This window comes from Geotrypetes seraphini, chromosome 2 (assembly GCF_902459505.1).
Source record: "Geotrypetes seraphini chromosome 2, aGeoSer1.1, whole genome shotgun sequence".
Classification (NCBI taxonomy): Eukaryota; Metazoa; Chordata; class Amphibia; order Gymnophiona; family Dermophiidae; genus Geotrypetes; species Geotrypetes seraphini.
This window is the reverse complement of record NC_047085.1, coordinates 114,191,160-114,203,314: the sequence shown is the minus strand read 5'-3', so window position 1 is coordinate 114,203,314 and position 12,155 is coordinate 114,191,160. Positions and strand designations below refer to the sequence as shown.

Below are 12,155 nucleotides of genomic sequence, written 5' to 3'. Positions count from 1 at the left end.
TTACAGCGTCTCAATGGCCACAAATTTGGTCTTGGAGAATGAGATCTACAGTGTCTGCATCTATGAGACAAACTTGTTTTTTTCTTTAACATAGAGCATTTTGGACCCCAGTTGGATTACAAAAGTTGGATAGCTCTAAGTCTAATAGATGCTGGCTTTGTAATCTGGAAGTAGGGACTTTAGATCATTTAATATTCTATTGTCCCTGCATCATGGCATTTTGGAAATCAATCTGGTCTCAAATTAATTGTTTATTAGAAAACCATGTAGCATTATCATATGATACAATAATGTTTGGGATGTCAATGAGAACAAAAAGTCAAATTTCATCAAGCAATAATAAACTTTTATTGATGACAGGAGTCACCATACAACATATTACCAGTAATTGAAAAAATTACAGTAGACCAAATTATACCTTCTGGTGGAACTCATTATGCCACATTTACAAAATGGAAAGAGTAATTGCCTTACAAAAAGGGAGTTATAATAATTTTAAAAAGATTTGGGGGCCATTGACAAATTATTGCAATGATTAGACACCATTATTCATTGAAAGTACACTTACACATAAGGGGGAGGGGAGAGGGTATAAAGTTATATTAAGGTTTGATCAATTGATCATATTTATATGAAATTTTTGTTTAAAATATTTGTGGAAAGGGTGGAGGGGAGGGTATAAATGTGTTTTTAAGAAAATGTTAAAAGAAATACAAGAGATGTTCATAAGGTTTAAATGATATAATATTGTGTTCTTGATGTTAGTTGGAAAAATGAATAAAGAATTTGAAAAAAAAAAAAAAGTATTTGTTTAGATTACTTTGGAGCCTTTCACCTCTTAACTTCATCCTATGCCCTCTCATTGCAGTTTCCTTTCAACTTAGAAACTCGACGCTTGCGCATTTACATTATGTAGGTACTTAAACGTCTTTATCATCTCCCCTCTCCCGCCTTTCCTCCAAAGTATACAGATTGAGATCTTTAAGTCTGTCCCCCATACGCCTTATGATGAAGACCATATACCATTTTAGTAGCCTTCCTCTGGACCTCCTTTTTATATCTTTCTATAGGTGCAGCCTCCAGAATTGTACACAGTATTCTAAATGAGGTCTCACCAAAGTCTTATACAGGGGCATCAGTACCTCCTTTTTTCTACTAGCCATACCTCTCCCTATGCAACCTAGCATCCTTCTAGCTTTCGCCGTCACCTTTTCAATCTGTTTGGCCACCTTAAGATCATCACATACAATCACACCCAAGTCCTGCTCTTCTGTTGTGCACATAAGCTCTTCACATAAGCTCTTCACTCCCTAATCTGTACTGTTCCCTTGAGTTTTTGCAGCCCAAATGCATGACCTTGCATTTCTTAGCATTCAATTTTAGTGGCCAAATTTCAGACCATTTTCAAGCTTCACCAGGTCTTTCTTAATGTTATTCACACCATTCGACGTGCCTACTCTATTGCAGATTTTGGTATCATCCACAAAGAGGCAAACATAACATAGTAACATAGTAGATGAAAGCAGATAAAGACCCGAATGGTCCATCCAGTCTGCCAAACCTGATTCAATTTAAATTTTTTTCTTAGCTATTTCTGGGCAAGAATCCAAAGCTCTACCCGGTACTGTGCTTGGGTTCCAACTGCCGAAATCTCTGTTAAAACCTACTCCAGCCCATCTACACCCTCCCAGCCACTGAAGCCCTCCCCAGCCCATCCCCCACCAAACGGCCATACACAGACACAGACCGTGCAAGTCTGCCCAGTACTGGCCTTAGTTCAATATTTAATATTGTTTTCTGATTCTAGATCCTCTGTGTTCATCCCACGCTTCTTTGAACTCAGTCACAGTTTTACTCTCCACCACCTCTCTCGGGAGCACATTCCAGGCATCCACCACCCTCTCCTTAAAGTAGAATTTCCTAACATTGCCTTTGAATCTACAACCCCTCAACCTCAAATTATGTCCTCTGGTTTTACCATTTTCCTTTCTCTGGAAAAATTTTTGTTCTACGTTAATACCCTTCAAATATTTGAACGTCTGAATCATATCTCCCCTGTCCCTCCTTTCCTCTAGGGTATACATATTCAGGGCTTCCAGTCTCTCCTCATACGTCTTCTGGCGCAAGCCTCCTATCATTTTCGTCGCCCTCCTCTGGACCGCTTCAAGTCTTCTTATGTCCTTCGCCAGATACGGTCTCCAAAACTGAACACAATACTCCAAGTGGGGCCTTACCAATGACCTGTACAGGGGCATCAACACCTTCTTCCTTCTACTGGCTATGCCTCTCTTTTTACAGCCCAGCATCCTTCTGGCAGCAGCCACTGCCTTGTCACATTGTTTTTTTGCCTTTAGATCTTCGGACACTGTCACCCCAAGGTCCCTCTCCCCGTCCGTGCATATCAACTTCTCACCTCCCAGCATATACGGTTCCTTCCGATTATTAATCCCCAAATGCATTACTCTGCATTTCTTTGCATTGAATTTTAGTTGCCAGGCATTAGACCATTCCTCTAACTTTTGCAGATCCTTTTTCATATTTTCCACTCCCTCTTCGGTGTCTACTCTGTTACAAATCTTGGTATCATCTGCAAAAGCACACTTTTCCTTCTAACCCTTCAGTAATGTCACTCACAGACATATTGAACAGGATTGGCCCCAGCACTGAACCCTGAGGGACTCCACTACTCGCCTTTCCTTCCTCCTAGCGACTTCCATTAACCACCACCCTCTGGCGTCTGTCCGACAGCCAGTTTCTAAGCCAGTTCACCACTTTGGGTCCTAACTTCAGCCCTTCAAGTTTGTTCAACAGTCTCCTATGAGGAACTGTATCAAAGGCTTTGCTGAAATCTAAGTAAATTACATCTAGCATATGTCCTTGATCCAGCTCTCTGGTCACCCAATCAAAAAATTCAATCAGGTTCGTTTGGCACGAATTACCTTTTGTAAATCCATGTTGCCTCGGATCCTGTAACCCATTAAATTCAAGGAAGTACACTATCCTTTCTTTCAGCAACACTTACATTATTTTTCCAACAACTGATGTGAGGCTCACCAGCCTGTAGTTTCCTGCTTCATCCCTGTGACTACTTTTGTGAATAGGGACCACATCCGCTCTCCTTCAATCCCCAGGAACCACTCCCGTCTCCAGAGATTTGTTGAACAAGTCTTTAATAGGACTCGCCAGAACCTCTCTGAGCTCCCATAGTATCCTGGGATGGATCCTGTCTGGTCCCATTGTCTTGTCCACCTTCAGTTTTTCAAGTTGCTCATAAACACTCTCCTCCATGAACGGCGCAGAATCTACTCCATTTTCTCGTGTAACTTTGCCAGACAATCTCGGTCCTTCTCCAGGATTTTCTTCTGTGAACACAGAACAGAAGTATTTGTTTAGCACATTTGCTTTTTCCTCATCACTCTCCACATATCGGTTCCCAGCATCTTTTAGTTTAGCAATTCCATTTTTCATCTTCCTCCTTTCACTAATATCTGAAAAAAATTTTGTCTCTCTTTTTTACATTTTTAGCCATTTGTTCTTCTGCCTGTGCTTTCGTCAGACGTATCTCTCTCTTGACTTCTTTCAGTTTCACCCTGTAGTCCTTTTTGCACTCCTGTTCTTGGTTTTTTTTTATATTTCACGAACGCCAACTCTTTCGCCTTTATTTTCTCCGCCACTAGTTTGGAGAACCATATCGGCTTCCTTTTTCTCTTGTTTTATTGATTTTCTTCACATAAAGGTTCGTAGCCATTTTTATCGCTCATTTCAGCTTAAGCCACTGTCTTTCCACTTCTCTTATGTCCTCTCATCCTAACAGCTCTTTTTTCAGGTACTCTCCCATTGCATTAAAATCTGTACGTTTGAAATCTAGGACTTTAAGTATCGTGCGGCCGCGCTCCACTTTAGCCATTATATCAAACCAAACCGTTTGATGATCGCTACTTCCCAGGTGAGCACCCACTCGAACATTAGAGATACTCTTTCCATTTGTGAGGACCAGATCCAATATAGCTTTTTCCCTTGTGGGTTCCATCGCCATTTTTCTGAGCAGAGCCTCTTAAAAGGCATCCGATTCCGCAGACGGAACATTCCAGTCCACATCTGGCAGGTTGAAATCTCCCAACAGCAGAACCTCCTCTTTCCTTCCAAACTTTTGGATATCCACAATCAGATCCTTATCAATTTGCTGTGATTGAGTGAGGTCTGTAGACTACACCCACGTAAATAATAAGTTCCATCTTCTCTTTTCAGAGCAATCCATATCGCTTCTTCCTCTCCCCAGGTCCCTTGCATTTCGGTCGCTTGGATATTGATCTTTATATAGAGAGCTACTCCTCCACCTTTTTGACCATCTCTGTCCTTCCTAAAAAGATTATATTCCGGTATGTTTGCATCCCATCCATGTGATTCACTGAACCATGTCTCTGTGATAGCGACAATATTTAGATCTGCCTCTAACATCAGGGCTTGCAGATTATGAACTTTGTTACTTAGACTGCGAGCATTTGTGGTCATTGCTTTCCAGCTATTTTTCAGTGGTAATCTCCTTTTTCTTATAGATTTTTGTTTCATTTCACTTTTCGTTGCAATACTAAGAAATCTTACCTGACAGCCCTTCAGCAATATCGTTTATAAAAATGTTAAAAAGAACAGGCCCAAGAACAGAACTTTGAGGCACACCACTGGTAAAATCCCTTTCCTCAGAACAATCTCCATTGATCACTACCCTCCGTCGCCTTCCACTCAATCAGTTCTTGACTCAGCCCATCACTTTGGGACCCATCTCGAGGGCACTCAGTTTATTTATTAGATACTGTGAAGAACACTGTCAAAAGCTTTGCTAAAATCTAAATACACCACATCTAGTGCACATCCGCTATCCAGTTCTCTGGTCACCCAGTCAAAGAAATTGATCAGATTTGTTTGACAAGACCTACCTGTAGTGAATCCATGTTGCCTCTGGTCCTGTAATCCATAGGATTCCAGAAACTTGACCATTCTCTGTTTTAAAAGTGTTTCCAGTAATTTGCTTTCCACAGAAGTCAGATTTACTGGCCTGTAATTCCCTCCTTCTTCCTTACTTCCACTTTTGTGAAGAGAGACCACCACCACCAAATTTGCACCAAAAATGACCTCTTGGGAGCTCCCCCGAAGTTCAAAAAATTCAGGGAAAGGGGTTTGGGGGAAGGAGTACCCTATCTCTGACTCCAGAAACCTTAAAAATATAAACCTTTTTAGAACAATCCCCCCACCCCCCAGTTTTCCCCATAGAGAATAATGAGCTGTGCGGTGCTGGTGCCTGCCTGTGTCAGCTTTCCTAAAGCCTGACTTGAATGGAGCAGACCTTCTGCCTTTTAAAACTGTTCTAGAAGTCATCTAAAACTGGAGATCTTCAAGCTGCCAGTTGATCCGGCACAGACTATGAACTCAAACCCCCATGAATCCTTGTGGCACAATGGAAGGAGATAATGCAGCCAGCTTCCTGAAACCGTAAGGGATTAAGACAGGCCCCACATCCTACGCTCAAGCCTCTAATAAATTGGAAGACTAGCTAGCTCAAGGGAATGGACCATAAGCTTCAAATATGCACAAAGCAGGCTGGCTCAGCAGGTACACCCAGGGGTTTCCTTGCGAGCTGCAGACCAACCTTGTGAATTCTGCATTCTTTCCCAGGCAGAGTTGCCCCCTGTTTGATGATCTCTGGGTACCAAAGCCTCACAAATAGTATGGAAAAAATCCCCAAAAAGAACAGACCAGATAGAACATACCTTCTCAACCAACTGAAGGAAAAACTGAAGAGGGCACTATACTCCACTGGTGAAGGAGGAGCTGAAAGATGTGATTGACATTCTTCTTCAAGCAACTCAGACCAGGGGATAATCGCCTAGAGTGCAGGCTCCTATGTCTTTGCAACAGAATTGCCATTGTTTGGAGAGGTCCTTTAGATTGAGTTACATTCCTTGCCTCTGGCTGCACCTCAGTACTTCTTTTCTAATTATCATCAATTCAGCAAAGGAATTATATAGGAGCAAAGGTTGGGAGGGTGAATGCTTCTATGATACAGGTTATGATCTGAAGCAAACAGCCTACTGTGATCATTCTGTTTCTCTTGCTTTTTCTGTTGCAGCGCTGGTGGCAAATTGTCTGGTAATTGGGTAGTCCTGGATGCTTCCTTATAATTATTAACAATGAATAGGACTACTCCACTTATTTAATGTAAGAGCACTATCCCCAGTGGAAGAAAAAGCCTCAGGTATTGTCACGGCAGAGCAAGAAATGCTAAAACCTCCTCCACCCACATCATTGGCAAAAATCTTCCGAAGAGAATGTGCAATTACCACTACTCTCTATTTTAGCAGGACTAAGTTCATTAGCTGCCTTTTTTTAGAATTGTGAAGATGTAAGTGATACAACATGTAAGCCAACGTTTCACGGTGTGTAGCCGTTTCTTCAGGGCTTTGTCAAAAGTCACTTCCCCACATTTATTGCGTTGCTTGCATTTCTTGCTCTGCTGTGATAATACCCGAGGCTTTTTCTTCCGCTGGGGATAGTGCTCTTACATTAAATAAGTGAAGTAGTCCTATTCATTGTTGTTTATTCATCCACTTCCACCAGTTTTAGGTAGATTAGTATTTCCATATAATTACTTCCACTTCCTCCTTTAGTTTGTTGATTTCATATTTCATAGCTGATATTTAGAAACATATGGGGCAAGTCTCTGAGGTTCCAGATGGTTTGCTTTAGGACTAAGGCACAGGAAATATTGCACAGAATGAAAGTCATGTTGATATGATGAACAAGTGGAAGAAGGTACAGTATGTTAAGGGATATTAATGACAGTGGAAAACCCAAAAGGGAAGAGTACTATAACTTCACTAGAAAAAATCTTCCCCAACCTGTTCAAACTAAGGAAGCAGCGGACAAAATCTGATAACACCTCAAACTCTTAATATAAATATTTAAATATATGTGAGTGAGGGATGGTCCTCAGTTTACACAGCTTGTCCTCAGAGAAAGCAATGATACTTAACTGTAGCAGGTGTTCTCTGAGGTCACCAGGCATATATTTTCACAACCTCTAGTTGGTTTCTTAGCTTTGTTCCTGAACTGATGGTCCCGTGAGCTGACTTCGGGCTGGAAGGTACCTGTTTGCATTCGGTTTGGGCATTTGTAGATAACATTGCCCACACGTGAGAATATACGTAAACTCGCTGTCTTAAATATCTTTGCTTTCTTGGAGTGTAACTTAATGTATACTCTGTATTCCTTTTTTATTTGAATATCATTTTTATTGAAGAGGCATCAAGAGAAACAGGCAAGACACAATGAGCATGTGTGCAAACAAAAGTAATAGTACACAAATGCAGTATTTGCCAACAACAGCACAATCGGTACCAGTAGAACAGAAACAAATAACCAAACAAACAGGATGAGGAGTCCAGCAGCACCCACCGGATATGTATCTAAAAGCAGAACCCATGCAGTCAGAAAATGGGGGCTCGCTCCTCAAAGCAGATTCTCAATGCAAAGGAGAAAAGGGAGAGTCGCCAGTCAGAGGACCCCCTCACTGGCGATCCAACCTCAGGACCAGCCCATTCCCCTTGGCGGCCTCACAAGTTTTCCAGTTTGTCCCCATCGGTCCCCCTCCTCGAGGGCAACACACACACCACACTATGCATCCCAAACACCCCATCATACTCCCTATTCAATCCCCCCCCCCCCTTCCCCTACCATGTCGGGAGACTAGAGGTAACTGCAGAAACACCTTCCACTAAGCCAGATAGGCCAGCACCTCAGGGTTGGATGAGCGTTTATAATAACAAAGTTCAAAACTGGCCGGCTCAGACATCTGACTCACTCAGCTCTCTAAGCTGTATTCCTAATAAAGGATTCTTCTGTTTATATATAGATAGATAGATAGATATAGAGAGAAATAGTAATTCTTGTGTAAAGTTTATTCACAGCTTTTTGAATATTAACAAGCATGTTATCTGAATGCGTTAATATTGTCCTTTTTTCTGAATAATTTAACAAATGCATTGAATTTCTTGTTTTGCTTCCAGCAGACTTTTATCCCAGGTTGTATCCTGAGCTTACTGAATACATGGGTTTGAGTATTAATGAAGAAGAGATGCAGAAAAACTTAACTGTAGTTTCAGCTACTCAGGGGGTAAGCAATGTTTTTCTGAGCTACAGTGTAGAGTTGATGAATTAATCAGACACCGCAGGCCTTAGTGTTGTAGTCAAAACGCATCCTAAAGAAATGCTGACCATACAATCTTAAAATCACTTAAAAAATAATAGTAATACGAGATAGTCTGTGTAGCTTAAAACTCACTGAAACACACCATGCAGGAAGCCTCACATATAGTATTATGATAGTATTGGTGACTAAACTAAATCATAAGACTTAACTCCCACTCTAATTTTTGTGTACAAGATGCTTATGCTTTAGTTGTATGAGCTAATTATTTTTGTGGACCTTGTTACTGCACTTTACTGTGCTAAATGTCCTCAGCACAACTATAAAGCCTCAAACTCTATATCGTACTTCCTTTTTATATTATCCTAAAGACTCTTATAATCTTTATACCAAGGCTTCCCAATTTCTTTCCAAAATTTAAAAAACATCAAATGCAGTTGAAAACTTAATTAAATAAGCTGCTGTGATCCAAACAGTCTGACTAGACTGGGAGCTGTTAGAGTTGGGAAGAAATAGAGGACTGCGAGTAAGTAAATAATAGCATTGACTTCTGTGAGTGCAGGTGGGGATGGGGAAGATTAATTTTAGGGACGGAATGGATTTTACAGATGGGGATGGGGAAGATTCCTGCAGGGATGGGTGAAATTTATGTTTCCGTTCAACCCTCTAGTCTTGCCTCCTTATATTGTTTAATATTGGACTTTTTACTTTAACATTCTAAAATTTCCTGGCAATTCAAGTTAACATCAAGACATAACTATGCAGCTAGTTTCCTTAGTGAACACAATTTTTTTGTATCCTTTTTTTCTAAATCAACAGCAGATGGTATTCAGACCTGCAATGTATCACATGGTGGCCCCTGTAACTGGAAATGATATTGGTCTGCGTAGAGCAGAAATCAAACAAGGTATCCGTGAAGTAATCTTATGTAAGGATCAAGCTGGAAAAATTGGACTTCGACTTAAATCCATAGACAATGTAAGTGCATTGGAAGTTCAACTGTCATTTGCTGTGTGTTTTGCAGAACTGTACATGGTACTCTAAATGAAGTCTCACCACAAATGTATACAGACACTATTGCCTCCTTTTTTATTTTCTGGTCATTCCTTTCCTTAGATACCCAAGTATCCTTTGGATTTTGCCTTCTTCTTTTCTACCTATTTGGCCACTTTGAGATCACCAGATACAATTGCCACAAAAAAAAAGGTGATGTGTGTACCTAGGGTAATCGCACCTCTCTCTCCAGATATCTGGTCACATATTGCCACTATCCAGCTAGTGCAACCACTTGGCCGGACCACCACATTGATTCTTGTTCGCGATGCTCCTCTCTGAAAAAAACGCACCTTAAAAAGTCGACTTCTTCAACAGAAACAGTTTTTCGGTGCCACAATGGAAGGAGACCACTCTCCGCATCCTTCGACGTCTACAACACCGAAAGTAAAGGCAATGTAATCTGTGGCACCCTTTCCTCTTGTCCTCAAAACATTTGTCAATCTCAAGCAGGAGTCTGCCATCATGATTCTGATAGCTCCTTGGTGGCCCAGACAATCATGGTTCTCCTTTCTACTTCAATTCAGTATAAAGGAGCCAATAGCTCTACAAATGTTTCCATCTTTTCTCACGCAGAGTCAAGGTTGTCTTCTGCTTCCCAACCTTCAGTTGTTACACCTGAGAGCTGGTACCTCTCGGGCTGAGTCCAGCTGATCTTTATCTCTCTCAGCCTGTCAGACTTATATTGAAAGCTTCTAGAAATCCAGCCACTCAGCAGTGTTATCAACAAAAGTGGACACACCTTTTTTTTTTTTTTTTTTCCCTGCTTGGTGTCTTCATCATGAAGACCTGCAATCCATCTTTGTTTCCCTGATTTTGGATTATCTCCTCCATTTATCTGACTCTGGACTCAAGTCTACATCTATTAGAGTCCATCTCAGCGCTATCACTGCCTTTCATAAGCCAGTGGATGGTAAACCTCTTACTGCTCATCCTCTCATTTCCAGATTTATGAAAGGACTTTTCAATATCAAACCACCTCTTAAGCCACCACCAGTAGTATGGGATCTCATTGTGGTTCTTACTAAGTTGATGAAGCTTCCATTTGAACCAATGTCTAAGGCTCATCTTAAATTCCTTACTTGGAAAGTAGTCTTTCTCATCTCTCTCACTTCTGCCAGAAGAGTCAGTGAGCTTCAAGCATTGGTAGCAGATCCACCATTTACAGTGTTCCATCACGACAGAAGTTGTGCTTCACACTCATCCAAAGTTATTACCAAGGTTTGTTAACTGAATTTCACCTCAATCGATTGTACTTCCAGTATTTTTTCCCAAACCTCATTCACATCCTGGAGAAACTGCTCTTCATACTTTGGACTCCAAACGAGCATTAGCTTTCTATTTGCAAAGGACTAAATCACACAGATCATCTCCACAACTTTTTGTCTCTTTTGATCCTAACAAGTTGGGGCATCCTGTTTCGAAGAGAACAATTTCCAACTGGTTGGCTTCCTGCATATCATTCTGTTATGCTCAGACTTGGCTGCACCTGCAGAGTTGGATCACAGCCCATAAAGTTCAGGCTATGGCAGCTTCTGTAGCTTTTCTTCGTTCTACTCCTATTGATGAAATCTGCAAAGCTGCTACTTGGCCCTCGGTTCATACCTTACCTCACATTACTGTCTGGAATCTTTTTCCAGACGGGATGGGTGCTTCGGCCAAAGTGTATTACAAAATTTATTTTCCTAAAAGGCCAACACTCCCACCATTCCATTCTGGTTAGCTTGGAGGTCACTCACGTGAGAATATGCTGCCTCCTTGTCCTAGGATAAAGCAGTTACTTATCCCAGGACAAGCAGGCATGATATTCTCACATGTGGGTGACGTCATCTACGGAGCCCCGATGCGGAAGCATTTTCAAGCAAACTTGATTGAAGATTTAAGTTTGCTCTGCTGCTCCACGCATGCGTGCCTTCCTGCTCCACTAGGGGGTGCATCCCCTCGTGGTCTCCAGTTCAAAATTTTCCGCGAGCCTAGAAGCCGTGTTTTTCAGGCTCTGCCCCAACTGCCTTCTAGCACCGCGATTTTTTCTTGTTTTTTCACGATTAAGTCGCTGTGCGCGAATTCCTTACCTTTTTACTTGATTCCTGCTTCGTTTTCAACGACCCGGAGGCTTCCGGGTCCCCGTGGCCGCGTGGCTAGTCGAGCCGCGGCTACTTTCGATTTAATGTCCCGGCCTTTGACCGGCTTTAAAAAGTGCACCCGGTGCGAGCGGCTTCTTTCTCTCACAGATCCGCATCGCCGGTGCATCCTCTGTCTGGGGGCGGCTCATCCAACCGACTCCTGCCCCCAGTGCGCTATTTTCCAAAACCGGGCCCTCCGCCGAAGAAAAGCCCGCATGGCGGATCTCTTCACCCCGGACCAACCCTCCACCTCGGCCTCGAGGTCGGCCCCGGCCTTGACCTCGGCCCCGGATACCTCGGCATCACCTCGAGACTCGACCCCGAAGTCCTCGGGACAACAGAAAGCCTCGGCTCCGGGTAAGTCCCCTCTTCCCCCTTCAGGTCCTGTAACAGCGAAGAAGCCAGCCTCGGGGACAACGGCGACGCATGGCGGAAGCCCCATGCTTACAGCCCCGTCTAAGCCCTCCAAGCCTTCGGGCCGTGCCTCCACCACAAGGGAATACTCTGATACGAGGTCGCCCCAGGTGGAGGGCACCGAGACAGTGGACATGCCTTCGATGCTGTCCGTGCCCGTCTTCCAGGACTTACTCCGAGCGATGATCACGTCGGAGCTGTCCACTGCAATGGCCCAGTTTCAATCGGCCTTGACCTCGAATGTGCCAGACCAGCCTGAGCCTCGCACCGAACAACCTCGAGGAAAGGTGCGCAATCCTCGCCGCAACCCATCCTCCTCGGACTCCTCGCCGAGACGCCCGAGACGTTCCCCCTCCGCGGACCGC

General features: G+C 42.9%; 1 protein-coding gene across 4 annotated transcripts in view; it reads left to right on the top strand.

Annotated features, from left to right (window-relative positions):
• Nucleotides 1–12,155, top strand: part of SDCBP (syndecan binding protein) — an 81,360-nt gene that overhangs the window by 24,918 nt on the left and 44,287 nt on the right. The window contains exons 4-5 of one of the 4 annotated variants that reach the window (XM_033933479.1): nucleotides 8,064–8,167; nucleotides 9,023–9,178. In XM_033933479.1, coding sequence (XP_033789370.1) covers nucleotides 8,064–8,167; nucleotides 9,023–9,178 — 260 coding nt within the window. Of the gene's footprint in view, nucleotides 1–8,060; nucleotides 8,168–9,019; nucleotides 9,179–12,155 lie in introns of all 4 variants that reach the window. The other 3 variants (XM_033933478.1, XM_033933476.1, XM_033933477.1) reach the window with 3 other exon arrangements.